The sequence below is a fragment of the Bos javanicus genome, chromosome Y, assembly GCF_032452875.1.
Source record: "Bos javanicus breed banteng chromosome Y, ARS-OSU_banteng_1.0, whole genome shotgun sequence".
NCBI lineage: Eukaryota > Metazoa > Chordata > Mammalia > Artiodactyla > Bovidae > Bos > Bos javanicus.
In genome coordinates, this window is record NC_083898.1 from 506,680 (window position 1) to 528,006 (window position 21,327).

Below are 21,327 nucleotides of genomic sequence, written 5' to 3' on the forward strand. Positions count from 1 at the left end.
TGGAGAAGACTCTTGGGAGTCCGTTGGACAGCAAACAGATCAAACCAGTCAATATTAAAGGAAATCTGTCCTGAACATTCATTGGAAGGACTGATACTGAAGCTGAAACTGCAATACTTTGGCCAACTGATGCGAACAACTGACTCACTGAAAAAGACCTGGATCCTGGGAAAGATAGAAGGCAGGAGGAAAGGCGATGACAGATTATGAGATGGATGGATGGCATCACTGATTTAATGGACATGAGTTTGAGTAAGCTCTGGGAGACAGTGAAGGACAGACAGGGAAGCCTGGCATGCTGCAATCCAGGGGGTCACAGAGTCAGACATGACTGAGCAACTGAACAACATAATAAGGTATACAATCACTGAAGAACACAGTGACAAAGTTAGTTAAAGTGATAAAGGAAGTTTATTTGGATTTGCGGCTCTGAAAAGTTCAGTCTCTGCTCCCCAACCTCCTCCCACCACGGCTCATGGAGGAGCTCTGGCTGCTGTTCCTGCTGCTGTGGTCCCTTTTTCTTCCGCTGCTTTGAGAACTGTGCCTTCCCCGGCTTCTAGACCCATGTTTTTGAGATTTCTCGCCCTCATGACTACTCCTCCTCTTCCTGTCAGCCTCCTCTTTCCTCTTGTAGGAGTGGGCCCACACAGGGCTCCTCCTCCTCCTTTGCAGGTTATAGTAGTCGTCATGGTGGTCCAGCCTCACCCTCCTCACTGAGCTCTTCCCAAAGGTGGAGCCAGTCCAAATTGGAGGTAAGTAGATGTCTTCATTTCCTTCGCAAAATTCATTGTTTGGATTTCTGAACACGTGAAGAAAGTTGCAGTATTTCCCTCTGGGACACTGCTGTATTTCAAATAAACCTGCAAGGGCACAGTGAGGAAACAGCATTTACTGCTGGCACTTCATCCTTTTCACAAGGTACAGTGCTGGTGTACCAGTGTGATAAGCCTGTTTTCTCCCACGTATTTAAAATAGCTTGTCCAAACTGATTTCACAGTTCAGACTCACAGATTTCAAAAACATTCAAATGTTCTAACAAACTAGCATTACAAATGGTAAAGGTTCACAACTTAGTAAGAACATCCCATTTCCTCACTGGATGACACAACCAAACAAATTGTGCCCACACTTTTCTAGGGTTTCACCATCCCACATAGTGACAGTGAAGATCCCAAGTTAATGGTAAAGAACACACGCCTTGGAGTCTAGGTGGCAGTGTGATTTGAGAGCAGAGTGGTAGTAGTAAGAAAATTACTAGTGAAATGGCAGCACTCTCTGTGGGTACAAGAACACATATTTTCCTTTTATTTTAAAATAAGATGATAAATATTAGCATACTAGTTTCAAATTTACAAAGGCCTCTTAATACAAAACATTCTTGTCAAACTAAATCTATTTTAATAATCCCACTGGGGATTAGTAAAATAGCAATAAATTCCTCAAATACATAAAACAGTTAAAAGTGAAACAGATACCATCCTCCTGGACACTATATACAAAAGCTAACTTAAGATAGACCCTAGACTTAAACTATAAAATTCTTTTAAAATAGATGAAGTAAATTTCATCAAAATTAAGAACTGTGTCTCAAAGTACACCAGCAAAAAAGTTACTATAAAATTTATTTGCACAGCATACATAGGGCCTCTATCTACATTATCTAAAGAACACTTACAACTCAATAAGAAAACAACAAGTAACCCAGTAAAAAACACACAACTGACTTCTCATTCCTTCAGATGATTATAAATATGACAAGTTCATAAAAAGATGTTCAACATTACTGGCCATTACAATGAGACAGCATCTCACACTTGACAGGATGGGTAAAATATAAAGAAAATTAACTGTATTATGGGTATATGGAAAATCAGTAATCATATTCTGCTGGTGTAATAAAATAATTCAGCTGCTTTAGAAAACTGTTAAACAGTTTCTCAAAATGTTAAAACTAGAATTACCATGAAAGTGGAAGTGAAGTCGCTCAGTTGTGCCCAACTCTCAGCGACCCCATGGACTGCAGCCTACCAGGCTCCTCCATACATGGGATTTTCCAGGCAAGAGTATTGGAGTGGGTTGCCATTTCCTTCTACATAAGAATTACCATATGATCTTGCAATTATGCTATGAATCATATGCACAAGAGAAACATACATAAAAATCTGTGGGTGAACTTTCACAGTAGCATTATATATAATATCCAAAAGGTGGAAACAACCTAAGAGTCGATCAACTAACAAATAAATAAAATGTTATCAACATTATTACTTCTGAACTGCAGTAATGGAGAAAACTCTTGACAGTCCCTTGAAAAGGAAGAGATCAAACCAGTTCATTTTAAAGAAAATCAATCCTGAATATTCACTAGAAGGACTAATGTTGAAGTCGAAGCTCTAAGACTCTGGCCACCTGATGTGTAGAACCAACCCACTGAAAAGACCTGATGCTGGGAAAGACTGAAGGAAGGAGGAGAAGGGGACGACAGAGGATGAGATGGTTGGATGGGATTGCCATTACTGACTCAACAGACATGAGTTTGAGCAAACTGTGGGAGGTGGTGAAGGACATGGAAGCCTGGCATGCTGCAGTCCATGGGGTAGTAAAGAGTGAAGACACAAGTTGGTGACTGAACAAGAACAACAAATCAACAATAAACCATTGCAGGCAGTATAATTCATATGCAAAAAGGATGGAGTTCTCATACACTCTATTGATACAATATGGATATATCTGGCAAATGTGCTAAGCCAAAGAAGTTAAGATACAAAAGATCAATGTCGTATGATTCCATTCATGTAAAATGTCCAGAATAGGCAAATCTATAGAGAAGATACGGGGAAGCAGAGAATGGCGAGTGGCTGTTAACAGATGTCAGATTTCTCTGAAAGTGAAGAAAATGTTCCAGAATTAGAGGTGATCATCACAAAGTTGTGAACATGATAAAAACACTGAACTGTGCACTTTATTTATGAACTGTGCACTTTAAAAGGGTACATTTTGTTAAGTTTTTTGTTTTCCTCTACACTGCTGTATTTTTTAGAAAAGCAGAATAGCTTCTTGTTTCAGGGGAAGTCAAATAGGGTATCTATGAACTGAACTGAACTTTAGAGAGAAAATAATTTTTACCCTTTCATGGTATAAGTCTTAAAACTTATGGTGAATTTGGTCTTTTAGTTTTCCTTCTAAAAGCTACTCCTACTCTATCTACTCTAATATGCTTTAAAACTAGCAGCATCAATGAAGAGCAAGCTGACAAACCGCTTTTGTGATTCAGAATTTTTAAGTTACTTTTTAAGTAAGAGATTTTAAGGAGTTATTACAAAGCAAACAAAGAAGATTAATGGGAAAGATAAGTGTTCCCCAAAGGCATTAATAGCATTTTTTTTCATCCTGAGGTACTTATATTTGGGCTAAGCCCATCTGACAGTAAGAAATTTAAAAATAAGAAGGCCAAAGAATTGCTAGATAGTCTCAGCAAAGTCCACATATCCGAGGAATTATTCTCAAGTATCCATAAATTAGTCTGACTGGGCCCTTAACATACTCCACACAGCTATTACCAATCTCTAATTTACAAAACTGTGTTTCATGGAAGGCAGAAAATATGACAGGAAGACGTAACAGAAAACAACAGAAGATTCATTAAGGATAAAAGATGGAGAGAAAAAAACCACTGAAGTGAGAAGAGCCAAAGAACAGAAAACACCTCTACAACTGTAATAAGTAAAATGAGATTCTTATCGTTGTACACAAAATGCAGAATCAAAGATTAGATAACCTGACTCTGCCACCAATGCACTGTAAACTAATTTTTCATGGTGTAACATGACCCACATGGCCTATTACAGATCTAAAATATTATGTCCTTTATATAATTCTCATGTGTGGAAAGATAAAAAATGTGGAAACTCTGATTCAGTTTTTAAAAAATTCTCTTTAAAGCTTGTTCTTTTTTTCCTGCTAAGAATCTCCTTTTATGTAACTGGAACAATCAAGGGGGAAAAAAATCATCATGTTGTACTTTACCACAAATTGCCATATTCCATTGGGTCACTGGGCAGAATTCACACTGAAGCTGTCGTCCTGCATACCATCGTCCATTAAACAGAGAAAGGGCTGCCTGGCATTCTTCTTCCCTTTAAACCACAAATTAACAGATGAACCTTAATGTTCTAATATATACATATAACTGCATCATCTATTAAAAAACCCTTTTGTCAATTTACCACAGGACCGCCTAAAGTTACTACTGACAGAGTCTTTATTAGAGCTTCTAAAACTCAACATTTACTAGGAATCCTTTTTACTATCCCTCCAAAATGTTCTGAAGGATGCAAACCAGGTCTTAATCCGATAGAGCTGATTATTAAAAATGCAAAGTGTTTTCATTGTTAGAAAATGTTCTTTTTCAGCTAGAATTTCTATTGCTCTACAGTGGTTCATGTAATCAGTGAGATACATAATGGCTGAAGCAAATATCAAGACAAAACAGTGATACATTAATTATTTCTTAGCTGGTAAAATATACATAAGAACTGTATTGGCTTTAATTTCAATTTATACTCGAAATTCTCCATTCTATTATCTTTGTTTCCAAGTTTTGTATTTTAATTACTAAATTAATAAATAATAATATAGCTACTGAAAATCTTTTAAAACCATATAAATATAGAAAGAATGTAATACATTTCCTGTATCAGCTATTGATATGTACATTTTAAATGTATATAAAGAGATACAGTCAGTGGGATAATCGCAGAAGTCAACATAAACAAAACAGATGTACCAGGAAATATGTATATATTTATGTTCAGAATACTTACGATTGATACTGAACATATACATTGCCCCTCAGATGAGGTTCCAGGTTGCAACTGACCTAAGGAGCAATGAAGTCTATTATAGAAAATAACTCAGGGGAAAAAAATTCAGCTATCAAATACACTTTGTCTAACAGCTATCAAATACACAAATACATTAGTATTATGCAATGTGCTTACCAACAAAAGATTCCCAAACTGAGATAATACTCTCAGTTTTATTAAAGCTTTCTTAAAAATTAATATTTTCTTTTGCTGCACCATCCAAACATGTGAAACGTCCCCCAAACAGGGATCAAACTTCTGCCTCCTGCAGTGGAAACTCAAAGTCTTAACAACCCAACCACCAGGATGTCCCAAAGGCATCTCCATCATACAGCAGCACTGCAGGCCTCCACTATTACATCTCTGTAGATCAGATTCAGTACTGAATAAATATAAAACGTTTCCATATGCATGAGACTATAGGAAAGGTAAATCAGTTATAACATAAGCCATAAAATTCAAATTTTCATTTTGACTAACATTGTAAACTACATAGAATGTTAGTTTTACTTTGTTGAAATGTTGAAGCCGTTTCTATTCTTTTCCCTCTTGCTCACATCTTGGAATTCCAGACACAGATGCATATATATTTATATAACAGCAGAAAAATGTTCAAACATTCATAGTAAAGTTTAGATTTTTTCCCCAAAATAATTTTCAAACTTAACCAATCTGTTAGAGTTTATTAGAGCACACCCCTCCCCAAAAGAGCTGGGGGGCTGGGGGGGGGGGCGCGGGGATCAACATCAGTAATGAACTACCCTGTATATACTAGTACTCCTACAGGAAGAGTGAAAGGCCTTAAAACACTGATCAAGAAAACATAAAGATAATTAAACCAGTTATACCAAAAATATTTTTTAAATTTCCATAACAAATGTTTAAAAATCTTTCAAACTAAACTAATTGCTTTCCATTTATGAATTACTAGCCTGATGAGTATAAGCTTGGCAAATAATCTACACCTATCTCAAGAGCTATTTTGGTTTGCTTCTAGACAACTGCAGTAAAATACCACAATAAAATGTGTTACCCAAATTTTTTGGTTTCTCAAAGCATGTAATAATGTTTACACTATACTGAAGTTTATTAAGAGTGAGTGCAAAGCATTATATCTAAAAAAACAAAAAACAAATGCACATACCTTAAAATACTTCATTGCTAAAAAAAATGCTATCATCTGCACCTTCAGCAAGTCAAAATCTTTTTGGATTAGTAACATCAAAGGTCATTGATCAAGGAAATCATAAGAAATACAATAAATGAAAAAGTTTGAAATTCTGCAAGAATTACAAAAATGCAGCTGCAAAAAAATGCCAGCAGATCTGCTCAATACAGAACTTCTACTTACCTTCAATTTCTACAAAAACCTGTTTTATCTATTAATTGCAAAAGAAGTATGTGCGTAGTCAGGGCTTCTGTGGTGACTCAGTGGTAAAGAACCTGCCTGTAATGCAGATGTGGGTTCCAAAGGTCTGTGTAGTTCTTTGGAAAGCTAGGTTTTTCCAGTATTCATGTATGGAGGTAAGAGTTGGACCATAAAGAAGGCTGAACACTAAAAAATTGATGCTTTTAAACTGTGGTGTTGGAGAAGACTCTTGAGAGTCACTTGGAGTACAAGGAGATCCAACCAGTCCACCCGAAAGGAAATAACTCTGAATGATCATTGGAAGGACTGATACTGAAGCTGAAGCTCTACTACTTCAGCCACCTGATGAGAAGAGCTGACTCATTTGAAAAGACTGTGGTGCTGAGAAAGACTGAAGGCAGGAAAAGGGGATGACAGAGGATGGCATCACTGACTTAATGGACATCAGTATGAGCAAGCTTCAGGAGATGGTGATGGACAGGGAAGCCTGGAAAGCTGTAGTCCATGTGGTGGCAAGGAGTCGGATACGACTGAGTAACTCAACAACAAAAGAAGAGTGAAGGGCTGGACCTCCCTCGTGGCTCGGTGGATAAGCATCTACTTGCCAGTGCACGGCACTGATCCAGGAAGCTCCCGATCCCTAATCCAGGAAGATCCCACATGCCTTGGGGCACAAGCTGCAACTATGGGGCCCATGCTCAAAAAGAGAAGCCACTGCAATGAGAAGCCCACACTCTGCAACTGGAAGAGTAGTCCCTGCTCACCACAATTAAAGAAAAGCCTGCCTGGACACAGTAATGCAGACAAGCACACCTTTTCCTGTCCCTGAAAAAGTCATCTTATGGTCTTTGGTAGTTCCAAAAAAAAATACTATAATGTATACTTTGGGCAGAAATTGCAAGCTGGAACCATCACTATAATACAACAACCAGAAAGCTGTGTTACAAGTATGGAGGTGCATTCCCTACTATATGTAGTCCATAAGCAAACTCTTAAGACAGCTATCTATAGAAGATCTTATGCAGAGAACTCAAAGCTGGAAAAGTTGGTCCATAATGGTACTGAATGGATGAAAAGACTTCTTTTCATCAAAAGCTTAGAACCTAGCACCATGCCAGTGCTTATTTACAATTGCATGTAGTACCCCTACTTTATTGGCAACAAAGCTCGGTGGAGAGGGAGAGAGAAGGAATTAACATTTCCTTGCAACATGACACAGGACCTACAGCATGGAACACATCCCACCTATGTAAACAGCATATGCTCTTGCTTTCCCATTCCAGCCAGTACTTCAGACGGAGGCAGAGCAGTTCCTCCTCTAGACACATTGCTCATGCCCACCTTAAACTGGATCACTTTCCCCATGTTCTTAAACTCAGGGAGCACGTCATCATAAAAGTCCAGGAACTGCTGGTAGATTTCTTCTTCACTGTACTCTAAGTTTGCGTCAGGGTCGTAGTCATCCCTTCCACACTGCTCCATCCCAAACGTTGTAAACATGCTTTTAATAAGCAGTGTGGGACTTGATGTTGGGAAATTGTGTTTACGTGAACACCTGCACATGAAGGAAAAAGTTTAGTAGTCCGGTGGTGAGAAATTACACAAAGAGAAACTTAATTTAAAATATGAGTTAAAGGCTCAAGCAACTTAGCTGTTTGAAGTAAACTGTAAGACAACAAACGTCACTCAAAATTTAAATTTCAACACAACAAAACTATTAAAGGCTGACCAATAAAGGGAATGTCACTGAAATATAAAGGAGGGAATTATTTCCTAGTTTAAATGCCATTCCTTTGGTTTTTACTCAAGTTCAGAAAGCCTGTTATGTTAAAGCATACAGAAAAAGATGGTCCGCTTGCATGAAAGGTCACTGTGTGACACAAGTGTATCATATGAGACGCTCAGGAGAAAGGTGACAGTTTTATACAATCTTCCATTAAACCAATGCTTACATAATAGTGTAATTTAATATTTCCACAGAATAGTGTAATTTAATATTTCCAGGGAATATCCTAGTGGTCCTGTGATGAGGATTCTGAGTGGAGCAGTTCTGATCCCTGGCTGGGGACCTAAGACACTCCATGCTGCATAACCAAAAACAAATTTCCAGTTAAGGGCTGTATATTGTTGATAATGTTCATGATGCCACCAGTCTTGCCGTTTATACTATCGGCTCGACCCAGCACAGGCAAAATGTGACTGAGAGGGTGGAAAAAGACTCAAGCAGCCATAACAGAACCTCTCTCCTGGTTGACATAGCAGACATAATGTAGCCATAACATAACCTCATAAAACATAACCATGATGTTCTTCCAATGTAGCCCTGATGCAGCAGGAACAAGGCCTTTCATGGTGAACCTCATAGAGGCATATTGCACAAACTAACCTGTGACCAAGGGACTATCTCTCTCTGAAAATGCACAGTGCTACAAGTGACGTCAACTGTTACAAAAGCTTCCTGATGTCCATGCACAGTGCTACAAATGAGTTCAGCTGTTACATGATTGTGCAAAGCCACTGCTTACAGTACATGGGATGAAAAGGAGTGAAGTGTGGCTAAGTATGCTTGACTTGCACCATCTTGTTAGTTTCCCCACAATTATATATTTCAATCTTATTGTATGCAAAAAGCTTCATAGTTTTAATGGGTTTATTTTTTCATCTGATCCTTCTAATGCACTAGGACAACCATATCTCTATTTCCCTCACTTTGTAAAGAAATGACCTCACACCCAGGGAAGCTCAGTTGAGAAATAATCAAGGAGATCTGACCTACCTTATAAGTCTAGTATGTGTTTGTTATATGGCATAATATATACATATACATACATACATACACACATACAAGGATACTTTCTGCAGTTAACACTAGATAAAGGCAGAATACACTCAACTATACTTCAATAATCCATAAAAAATTACCTTTATTATATAATCTGGTTTCATGTCCTAAGATAAAAATGAGGAAAACTTTTAGCTCACTCAGTTCAGTCACTCAGGCGTGTCCGACTCTTTGCGACCCCATGAATCGCAGCACGCCAGGCCTCCCTGTCCATCACCAACTCCCAGAGTTCACTCAAACTCACGTCCATCAAGTCAGTGATGCCAATCAGCCATCACTTCCTGCATCGTCCCCTTCTCCTCCTGCCCCCAATCCCTCCCAGCATCAGAGTCTTTTCCAATGAGTCAACTCTTCGCATGAGGTGGCCAAAGTACTGGAGTTTCAGCTTTAGCATCATTCCTCCCAAACACCCAGGGCTGATCTCCTTTAGAATGGACTGGTTGGGTCTTCTTGCTATCCAAGGGACTCTCAAGAGTCTTCTCCAACACCACAGTTCAAAAGCATCAATTCTTCGGAGCTTAGCTTTCTTCACAGTCCAACTCTCACATCCAAACATGACCACTGGAAAAACCATAGCCTTGACTAGACAGACCTTTGTTGGCAAAGTAATGTCTCTGCTTTTGAATATGCTATCTAGGTTGGTCATAACTTTCCTTCCAAGGAGTAAGCGTCTTTTAATTTCATGGCTGCAATCAATACCTGCAGTGACTTTGGAGCCCAAAAAAAGTCTGACACTGTTTTCCCATCTATTTCCCATGAAGTGATGGGACCAGATGCCATGGTCTTAGTTTTCTGAATGTTGAGCTTTAAGCCAACTTTTTCATTCTCCTCTTTCATCTTCATCCAGAGGCTTTTTAATTCCTCTTCACTTGCTGCTGTAAGGGTGGTGTCATCTGCATATCTGAGGTTATTGATATTTCTCCTGCAATCTTGATTCCAGCTTGTGCTTTTTCCAGCCCGCGTTTCTCATGATATACTCTGCATATAAGTTAAATAAGCAGGGTGACAATATACAGCCTTGACATATTCCTTTTCCTATTTGGAACCAGTTTGTTGTTTCATGTCCAATTCTAACTGTTGCTTCCTGACCTGCATATAGATTTCTCAAGAGGTAGGTCAGTTGGTCTGATATTCCCATCTCTTTCAGAATTTTCCATGATTTATTGTGATCCACACAGTCAAAGGCTTTGGCACAGTCAATAAAGCAGAAATAGATGTTTTTCTGGAACTCTCTTGCTTTTTCAATGATCCAGCAGATGTTGGCAATTTGATTTCTGGTTCCTCTGCCTTTTCTAAAACCAGCTTGAACATCTACAAGTTCACGGTTCACATATTGCTGAAGCCTGGCTTGGAGAATTTTGAGCATTACTTTACTAGCGTGTGAGATGAGGTTCCAACTAATTAAAAAGTAATGTATTTTAATTAAAAACTGGTCAGCTGTAGATGCCAGCAGTTCAAGGAGAGAGAACAGCGAGTTGCTTCATGGATTTAGTTTTGTAAGATGAAAAAGTATACAGAGATTATACATTTATGTACCTACCAATACAATGCATACAGAATGCCCATACTTATTATGCATATCTCTGAAATGTCGAATGTTACTCTCCAAATGACCTCCTATTCAGCCTGCAGTCTGATATAGTCCCAAGTAGCTACTAACAGAATTCAAAGGATTCACCGCAGCTGAAATTGTTAACTCTAAACTGAAATATTATTGGTTTAAATAAATATAGCAGTAAACAAAGACCTTAATTAACAAATTTAAAATTCTGTTCATAGGCTGTAACTCAGGTCCAGTTCCCTGGGTGTCAAATACACATCTATGAATCTTGCAACCAAGTCAAGTCACTAGGTTTAGGGAAAATTTCCACTGAACCAGGAAGCATCCATACAAGCTTGAGTATATTGAAAAATGAAGTTAGCTAAAAGAAGGCAACCCTCTGTGAGTACCAAAAGCACTTTAAAAGAACTGGAAGGCATTAAAATCCAGAGTCAAATCTATTGCATATTCATAACAATTTGTTTCGTTCTTTACACCTTGCTTCCCATTTTCGCTTTATTTAACTTAGTGTGTAGCTTTTTAAATTCACTTTTGTAAGTTCAGTTCAGTCGCTCAGTCGTGTCCAACTCTTTGCGACCCCATGAATCGCAGCACACCAGGCCTCCCTGTCCATCACCAACTCCCGGAGTTCGCTCAGACTCACATCCATTGAGTCAGTGATGCCATCCAGCCATCTCATCCTCTGTCGTCCCCTTCTCCTCCTGCCCCCAATCCCTCCCAGCATCAGAGTCTTTTCCAATGAGTCAACTTTTCGCACAAGGTGGCCAAAGTACTGGAGTTTCAGCTTTAGCATCATAGGTAAGGTATAAAAAAAGTCAGGACAGATATGGCATACTCTTCACTAGTAGTTATCTTTCTTTGGAAAGCTGGTGGAGAGAACTGTCAAAGCTGTGACTTCAACAAATGCTAATTCCAGAAAGATTCAAACTTACTTATTTATAAAAACAAGCAACCAAAGAAATGCTTAGGTTATTGGCATCTCTGATGATCTCACAAATGAAAATTCCTAACTCACTCTGACATACACACACACCGTTTGGACATTTTTAACGCGAACTTCACAATAAACTGGAAAATTCTGAAAAAGATAGGAATACCAGACCACCTGATCTGCCTCTTGAGAAACCTACATGCAGGTCAGGAAGCAACAGTTAGAACTGGACATGGAACAACAACAGACTGGTTCCAAACAGGAAAAGGAATACGTGAAGGCTGTATATTGTCACCCTGCTTATTTAACTTATATGCAGAGTATATCATGAGAAACGCGGGCTGGAAAAAGCACAAGCTGGAATCAAGATTGCCGGGAGAAATATCAATAACCTCAGATATGCAGATGACACCACCCTTATAGCAGAAAGTGAAGAGGAATTAAAAAGCCTCTGGATGAAGGTGAAAGAGGAGAATGAAAAGGTTGGCTTAAAGCTCAACATTCAGAAAACTAAGATCATGGCATCTGGTCCCATCACTTCATGGGAAATAGATGGGAAAACAGTGTCAGACTTTATTTTTTGGGCTCCAAAATCACTGCAGATGGTGACTGCAGCCATGAAATTAAAAGACACTTACTCCTTGGAAGGAAAGTTATGACCAACCTAGACAGCATATTGAAAAGCAGAGACATAACTTTGCCAACAGAGGTCCATTTAGTCAAGGCTATGGTTTTTCCAGTGGTCATGTATGGATGTGAGAGTTGGACTGTGAAGAAGGCTGAGCGCCGAAGAATTGATGCTTTTGAACTGTGGTATTGGAGAAGACTCTTGAGAGTCCCTTGGACTGCAAGGAGATCGAACCAGTCCATTGTAAAGAGGATCAGTCCTGAGTGTTCTTTGGAAGGAATGATGCTAAAGCTGAAACTCCAGTACTTTGGCTACCTCATGTGAAGAGCTGACTCACTGGAAAAGACTGATGCTGGGAGGGATTGGGGGCAGGAGGAGAAGGCGACAACAGAGGATGAGATGGTTGGATGGTATCACTGACTTGATGGACGTGAGTTTGAGTGAACTCTGGGAGTTGGTGATGGACAGGGAGGCCTGGAGTGCTGTGATTCATGGGGTCACAAAGAGTCGGACACAACTCAGCGACTGAACTGAACGTGAACTTCATATGCCGGTGCGAGTATTAAAAACTGATACAAATAATCAGTTTCTAATGACAGAGTTAGCCTTTTAAATTCACTTTCACCAAAGCTTCCCCAGTGGCTCAGATGTTAAAGAATCCACCTGCAGTGAGGGAGACCTGGGTTCGATTCCTGAGTTGGGAAGACTCCCTCTTTTGCTATGCAAAAGGGCATGGCAATCCACTCTGGTATTCTTGCTTAGAAAATCCTATGGACACATTTGGCCTGGCAGACTATATTCAGTCCACGTAGTCACAACGAGTTGGACATAACTGAGTGACTAGGTACAGCACAAACTAATCTGACCACTGTGGATATCTCTGTGGAACAACTCTCATGTGTGCCTTTCTGAATCTCTCCTTTTCTCACATGATCCCAATAAGAGGATAATCTTTTTCTTTTTTGCTGCACCTCAAAGTTTATGGGATCTGAGTGCCCTGATCAGGAACTGAACTTGGGTCCTTGGCAGGGAAAAGCACACTGTCCTAACAAGTGAACCATCACTGGAGTCACAAGGATAATTTTAATTTTAAAAACTTATGTATTTCTGGCTGCATTGTGTTTCTGTTGCTACATGAGCTTTTCTCTAGTTACTACTGGAGCCACTAGTTGTGATGCACCAGCTTCTGACTGCTAGATTCTTTCGTTGTAGAGCATGGGCTTCAGAGTGCCCATGTTTAGTTTCCCTGCAGCATGTGGAATCTTCCTAGACCAGGGGTCAAAGTGCTGTCCCCTGCACCGCAAGGCAGATTATTAACCACTGAACCACCAGAGAAGCCCTCAAGAATAACTTTAAACAACCAAGGAAATATTAGTGATAGAATAAAAACAAGGGGTGAGGCAGCTAACAACTTGAAAGGGAACTTAAACTTTGGTTCACCTTCCCATACAAATGTGTCTCACTTGTCTTTCAAAAATAATCCAGTAAATATTTTTTTGAGGGTTAGTATATTAAATGAATGAATTACTGTTTTTTATGAGATTAAACCTATAGTTGGATTCTAACGGTTACAAAGAGGAGTAAAATCCCTCATCTTAGTTTCTGATTCCTCAAAGGGACTCTTTCACTGCTTACCAGTCTTTATGAATACCTTCATAAATACTATCAGCAAATATAATCCCAACTATAGAATATAAAAGCAGTTAAATATTCTATATGAATGGTTCTCAATCCCAGACATTTTAAAATATCCAAGACTTACACATAATTTGAGACGAGCCTGAAGAACATGCTTTTAAAGTTTTTCAATGCCGTGTGGCAATTAAGTCTATGTGACACAACCAAGAGTAGCCCCTGCTCATAGTAACTACAGAAAGCCTGTGAGCAGCAATGAATAAAAGACCCACTGCAGCCAAAGATTAAAAAAAAAAAAAAAAAAAAAAGCTTTTCAGATGATCCTGATGTAATTCACCATTCAGGATTATTATTTTTAGAAACGTAAAAAGCTGAAGACAAGTTTAGGTGAAAAAATAAAGAAAAATGTTTTTTGAAGGAAAAAACTCACATCAAGGATAATATTATGAATAAATATATAAAAGAATCAGAGTTTCATGGATTTGTCTATTCATTTCTGTTTTGGGGATTAACAGAATGTTATGAGATGGCACTAGTGGTAAAGAACTGCCAATGCAGCAGATGAGGTTTCAAACCCTGGGTCTAGAAGATCCCCTGCAGTAGGGCATGGCAAACCACTTCAGTCTTCTTGCTTAAGAATCCCAAGGACCACTCTCTTGTTCCCCTTGCTCCCTCTTGCGCCCAAGTTCTACACTGCCATGCCCTGCTCTCAAGAGGCACAAGTCGTCTCCCCCAGCAAGTGGGCACAGGCCACGGAGGCTGGCAATATGCGTCTCCACTTTGCCCGGCTCTCGGAGCACGCCACAGCCCCCACCAAGGGGTCCGCGCGTGCCGTGGGCTATGACCTGTACAGTGCCTATGATTACACAGTACCACCGATGGAGAAAGTGCTTGTGAAAACTGACATTCAGATAGCCGTTCCTTCTGGGTGCTATGGAAGAGTGGCTCCTCGTTCTGGCTTGGCAGCAAAACACTTCAAAGATGTAGGAGCTGGTGTAATAGATGAAGATTATAGAGGAAATGTTGGTGTTGTCCTGTTTAATCTTGGCAAAGAGAAGTTTGAAGTCAAAAAGGGTGATCAAATTGCACAGCTCATTCGTGAACGGATATCTTACCCAGAAATAGAGGAAGTTCAAGTTTTAGATGACACTGAAAGGGGTTCAGGAGGCTTTGGTTCCACTGGAAGTAATTAAAACTTATGCCAAGAACAGGAAATGAGAATGTACTTTTTCTTGAAAATAAAGACTTTGCTTAAAAAAAAAAAAAAAGACTTTGCTTAAAGTGAAGAAAAAAAAAAGAATCCCATGGACAGAGGAGCCTGATGGGCTATGGTTCATGGGCTCACAAACCAGATACAACTTGGTGACTAAACTAAAAACAACAAAGATCATGATAAGATCTTCTCCTCATGAAAGTGAAGTCACTCAGCCATATCTGACTCTTTGTAACCCCTTGGACTGTAGCCCCCCAGTCTCCTCCATCCATAGAATTTTCCAGGCAACAGTACTAGAGTGGGTTGCCATTTCCTTCTCCAGGGGATCTTCCTGACCCAGGGATCAAACTTGGGTTTTCTGCATTGCAGGCAGACCTTTACCATCTGAGCCACCAGGGAATCCTCTCCTCAATATACTACATATTACAACACATATTATAATAATTATACTCCTCAGTATATAAACTGCAATAGTTAATTTACTGAATTATTTACTACAAATATATGTATTATTCTATTAATCTCCCCTTACCTGCTGTTTCAATAACTCTTGGTCAACCAGGGTCTTAATACAGTAAGTGGAAAATTCTGGAAATAACAATTTATAAGTTTTACACTGTGTGCTGTTCTGAGCAATGTGATGAAATACTATGTTATCTTGCGCTATCCTGTCAGGAACTCCATTCAATGACACCAACCTGCTGTCAATATCAACATCAAACCACCATCACAGTTTAAGCATCACCAAAGCAGATGATTTTCCTTATGACAACATCATAAGAAGGCTAACTGAAGCGTAAGACATTCACCTCACTTCTTCTCATCAGGTTACACCTGTTTCATATTATTATTGTTATTACTACTACTCTACTATTTTAGTATTATTAGCTTCCCAGCAGAGAAGCCCAATTATTAGTATTACTAACATTAATAAGTATAGTTATTAAGTTAGTAATAATACTCTTACTGTGCCTATTTTAAAAATTATCTTTGTTATAGGTATGTATGTGTAGGAAACAATGGTATAGAGTGAGTTTGGTGACTCAGGCATGGAGGGTGCTTAAAACACATTCCCTATAGACAGGGGTGAATTACTGTATCTACTTTTGGCTGTTCATTGATACATGAGTTAAATCATAAAAATCACTAGGGCATGGAATACAAATGTTCAAATATTTGTTAAATGGGTGAAGATATCAACACTTAGATTTCCACATGCTTTGACTCAGAAACACTGATCACAAAGAAATATGGAACAAGAATGGCTCAGAGAACAATGGGAACATTGATCATAATGAAAATATAACCAGACACTGACTGCTTGACCTGTGCCTGTGCTCTTCTTTGTGCTTTCCATGTATTCACTCATATCAGCCTTACAACCCTCTTATAGGAGTAATATTATTTTCAATCTCTGTTTTATAGATAAGGAAACTAAGGCACAGAAAGCTTAATTTCCCCAAAATGACAATCACTGAAGCTAGTTTTTGAACCCAGAGTTCTATTCCTGAGGCTGACTATAATAAGAGTTGTTAATGAGTCTACTTTATGTCTATTTTCTCTGATTTTGTCCTGCACACTCATTTAAAGCAAAGCAGATTTTAAAAGCTCACTTTGTAGAAGTGATTTCCACTAGAAAAACAAAGCCAGGGTTCTACGGTTCCTTGAAAGAGTGCAAATGTTCTATTTTGCCCTTTATATGTCCATATGGACAAATGGAAGCACAGGGTAGAAAACAAAAAACAAGATCTTTTTAAGGGATGGGAAGAAGGTAAAGGAAGCAGCATCTGAGAAGTAGGTTAACTCTAACAAACAGCATACAGTGAACTGGAAAAGTATTAAGAAAAAAATAGATGCTCTATGATTTATAATTTAAACTAAAGATGTGTCTCTCCCAAAAGAGAACTCAAGAACTTCAATGTTTTGACTCTCTTTAATTCTGACACAATAAAACAAATTTATTTACCTATCTCCAAATCTGCAAGCTCCTGTTTTACTGTAGAATGGACAATTAGCTCGATCTTTCTCCATTATTCTTATTTCCATGGGTGGTTCTGGGTTATGCCATATGGTACCACTTTCCAACTGTTGAAAATAACCATGACTTTATTTGTGGTTTTAAAAATCCATCAGAATTAAAGATTTAAAGTGTATCTAAAATATTTTGTTTAAAAATAAAAAGATTTCTGTAAGAATATATATTTAAGTTGTACCACACAACTGACACTCTACAAACAACTGTCATGAGACAGGGGCTGTGTCTCTCGTGGCTTTTTGGCACTGTCCATCATCAGGCACTGCCCTAACTACCAGGAGCTGTCACCTAGGTTTCCCTTCTGTCCACCCATTCCAAAAAGGGTCTAAGGACTTGATTAGGGAACCACCCCTTTGATTTACTCTGATTCAAATTAAAGCATCCATCTGGGTGTAAAAATGTATGAGGCTGGCTACACATACTTTAAGGACCATAAACAAGTCTAGTCCATGGGGGTGATTTTTGCTTTTGTACATCAGTTCTTTTTTGTTGTTGCTGTTGTATAAATCACAGAGTCTCAGATGTGAGTCCCACATTCAGACAGGATCTAAGAAACTTTACCACAAAATTAACATTACTGGCAGTATTGTTTTTAAAGAAGTGTTCATTGGTCTCAAAATTTTAATGAAAGTTTAAAAAAATACCTCATTTTCAGCCTGTTTCAGCATCTTCTGCACAGGTTCCTACAAATGCAAACATAGGATGAATAAAAATCTGAAAATCCAGTAAGTCACAACTATTTTTTGTGGTTAGAACCTCAAATTAAGATTTTAAAAACCCTAATGCAAGGCTTCAGGTTCTTATTTGTCTTCTACAGCACAGATCTTCTGAAAAGCTTTCAAAAGAATATAGGTGAAAAATTTTATATAAATAGAAAAAGGAATAAAACATGATAGAAGTACTTTAAAATACCCCTATAATTTCAGAAACAATAGTATGTTTACTCATACATACCACATACTAGTTTTTAACATGAGGTATCAATGAGTATTATAAAATACAATGCTAAACACTATATCATAACATTTGATAAAAGCCAAAAATTATTACATGAAAAGTGGCACTGCAGATGTATGAAAGACTTCAAACTTTTTAATAAGGGAAAGTAAGTTCTCCAAAACTTTAATACAGTTCTCAGCAACTGACATTTGAATATGTTTTAATCACACTGCTGCATTGCTTCAGTCGTGTCCGACTCTGTGCGACCCCAGAGACAGCAGCCCACCAGTCTCCCCCGTCCCTGGGATTCTCCAGGCAAGAACACTGGAGTGGGTTGCCATTTCCTTCTCCAATGCATGAAAGTGAAGTCGCTCAGTCAGTCGTATCCAACTCTTAGCGACCCCATGGACTGCAGCCTACCAGGATCCTCTGTCCGTGGGGTTTTCTAGGCAAGAGTACTGGAGTGGGGTGCCACTGACTTCTCTAATTACATAAAGGAATCATGCAAAATAATTACACAAAAGACTTGATAAATCTAGATGGCATTTAAGAGTCCTGTATGCTTGACAGGAAATTGTGGCTCAGCTGGTAAAGAATCCACCTGCAATGTGAGAGACTTGGGTTTGATCCCTGGGTTAAGAAGATTCGCTGGAGAAGGGAAAGGCTACCCACTCCAGTATTCTGGCCTGGAGAATTCCATGGACTGTATAGTCCATGGGGTTGCACAGAGTCAGACATGACTGAATGACTCTCACTTTCATTTGTGCTTCCCAGGTGGCTCAGAGGGTAAAGCATCTGCCTGCAATGTGGGAGATGCAGGTTCGATCCCTGGGTTGGGAAGATCTCCTGGAGAAGGAAATGGCAACCAACTCCAGGATTCTTGCCTGGAGAATCCCACGGACAGAGCAGCCTGGCAGGGTACAGTCCATGGGATCACAAAGAGTCAGACATGACTGAGCAAGACTTCGCTTCTTCACTTCATCGACAGAACTTTTGTTTCCTCATTGTTGACCCTCTAAATATCCTAACTCGGTAACTGATGTTGCCATTTTCTTTGCTTACTCATTAAAACTAAACTCCTGAGAGGATCACTTGGACTCTCCCTTTGCCTTCCACACAACTCCCCTCAGTTAACCAAGAGATATCCCAGATCTGTGTACTTATCTTTGTAAAGCACAATCCTCATACCGGACATGTGTGCTCAATCATACCAGACTCCGTGGGACCCCATGGACTGTAGCATGCCAGATTCCTCCTGTCCATGTGATTTCCCAGGCAAGAATACTAGAGTGGGTTGCCATATCCTCCTCCAGGGGATCTTCCTGCCCAAGGATCAATGCCTGCGTCTCCCACATTGGCACCTTGGTTCTTTGTCACTGAGCTACAAGGAAGAGCCTCATACAAATCACAAATACATCATATCCTACTTGAACAGCAGCCTTAACTCTACTCTTTTTGGTCACTGTTCCCTACCCCCAATACTTTAAATAAAAATGATGAATGATTTATTAAAGATTAAGACAATTAATTTCCATTATACTAACATAAAGTCCAAACTCCTTCCAATCCAGGAGGCTTTAAATGATCTGACCCTGTCTAGCCCTCTGACCTGCTGCCTTCCTCTGCCACTCTGTCCTTTGGTCTCTGGGATTTAAAGACCATCACCTCTATTCAGCTCTACACTCGAGTCCTTCTCTCAGCCCGAAACCTTTCCCCCTGAGATCTTTGCACCCAAGAAACAGCTGAAAACAATGGCTTCTCAGAGAAATTTTCCTTGGTGATTTATCTAAGTATACCATTATTCCCAACACTCCATCGCATCATCTTGTTTTATTTCTTTGCAGGACTTAACCTCACTGCAAATTCTCTTTCTCAGTAACTTATAATATAGCTCCCCTATCTAGCAAAGTAACATTAAGAGCAGGGACTTTATCTTTTTCACTTTGCTTTTCCTCTCACTTTATCCTTTTCCTTTCACTTTCCTGTCACCATCAACGAGACGACTGTCAACAAGACAACTGTCCAGCATGCAGCAGAATGTATTTCTTAAATCTTCTTAAAATCTATAGTTTGTCCTCTGTATCTACAGATTCCACAGTTCAAAATACTTTGGAAAAACCCTACAAATTTCCAAAAAGCAAGACGCGATTTTGCCATGTACTGGCACCTATTTTTGTACCTTACTATACTGGGTATTACAAAAATCTAAAGATGATCTGCCAAGTATCAAGGATAACTATACTATATGCTTTCTGCTTAATGTCTTCTATACTTCCTTAAAAAAAGAAAAAAATCCATTGAATCCTGGACAGCTCAAGTGAAAAATGCTCTACAGTTAAAATGAGAATGGATTCTTCTCCATAAACAAATTAAAAAGCTCCAAACATCTTGTTCCCTGAAAATCCAGTGTGTTACAGCTCATATCCGCTCCAAAGAGTAGTACTCAAAGTAGCTAAAATTTGCACTGGGATTAATGGCCTGAGATACAAAAAACAAAGGTTGTGAAGACTATTTCTATCCCATTATGACCAAGACACAAGCAAATCCATTTTTCCCACTACATGGTGGTTAAAACTCAATTTTATGTTTCAGGATTAGAAATACAACAGAAAAAAAAAAAATCTAATTAATTCATTCAAGCAAAGACGGGCTGTGAATTTTTGAAATATAGCATTAAGGACAGGAAGTCAAATATATCAAGTCAATTGTTTGAGCTACACATTAATCAAGTCAAGATTTAATAATAGTAACAAAAAATCTACTAACTCTTAACTGCTTTCTGAAAATTAAATACTTCTTGGTGGCAGGACATAAGGAACAAAATAAACATGACATATATAAAATGTCTTTAAAATGAGTCAACACACGTGACAGAACCTGAGAATCACATCATTCACTAGAGAGATACAAAGGCTGTCTGCTTCTATGTAAAATTTCATTACAGCACAGTCACAGCTATATGTTTACATTCTGCCATGGCTGCTTTGTAACACATGTAATGGGCTGCAGACACTGCAACTTTTACTATTTCTCTTCTAAACAAAAAGTTTATGCCCATTATAAACTGTGTTTCACACTGGGTAAAGCTGAAGAAAAACATTACACAGTCTTAACTGCTATTACATGAACATAAAGAAAAACATTTTAAGGAAACTCTCTAGTGTGTGTCTGTACAAAAAATATATATATATGTAAGACACTTAAACAGCAAACAAGAACTTCCCTGGTGGTGCAGTTCTTAGGAATTTGCTTCCCAATGCAGGGAACATCCATCCCTGGTCCAGAAAGATCCCACATGCCACAGGGAAA

At 38.8% G+C, this 21,327-nt stretch overlaps 2 protein-coding genes across 2 annotated transcripts in view; one reads left to right on the top strand and one right to left on the bottom strand.

The window, feature by feature from the left end:
- Nucleotides 1–423: 423 nt before the first annotated feature.
- LOC133243847 (U2 small nuclear ribonucleoprotein auxiliary factor 35 kDa subunit-related protein 2-like) overlaps nt 424–21,327 on the bottom strand; it is a 46,319-nt gene continuing 25,415 nt past the window's right edge. Inside the window, exons 6-11 of the mRNA XM_061410576.1 lie at nt 17,724–17,762; nt 17,011–17,129; nt 7,576–7,789; nt 4,824–4,879; nt 4,027–4,136; nt 424–860 (exon numbers count right to left, since the gene is read on the bottom strand). Coding sequence (XP_061266560.1) covers nt 439–860; nt 4,027–4,136; nt 4,824–4,879; nt 7,576–7,789; nt 17,011–17,129; nt 17,724–17,762 — 960 coding nt within the window. The 3' untranslated portion in view covers nt 424–438. The remainder of the gene's footprint in view (nt 861–4,026; nt 4,137–4,823; nt 4,880–7,575; nt 7,790–17,010; nt 17,130–17,723; nt 17,763–21,327) is intronic.
- On the top strand, nt 14,515–15,077 carry LOC133243872 (deoxyuridine 5'-triphosphate nucleotidohydrolase-like). The gene has a single exon (XM_061410601.1). It carries the CDS (start codon nt 14,530–14,532, stop codon nt 15,022–15,024), a length of 495 nt encoding a protein of 164 aa, XP_061266585.1. The 5' UTR covers nt 14,515–14,529; the 3' UTR covers nt 15,025–15,077.

Excerpts from the sequence above, each read along its gene's own strand:
- LOC133243872 (XM_061410601.1), top strand. The coding sequence starts at position 14,530 with ATGCCCTGCTCTCAAGAGGCACAAGTCGTCTCCCCCAGCAAGTGGGCA.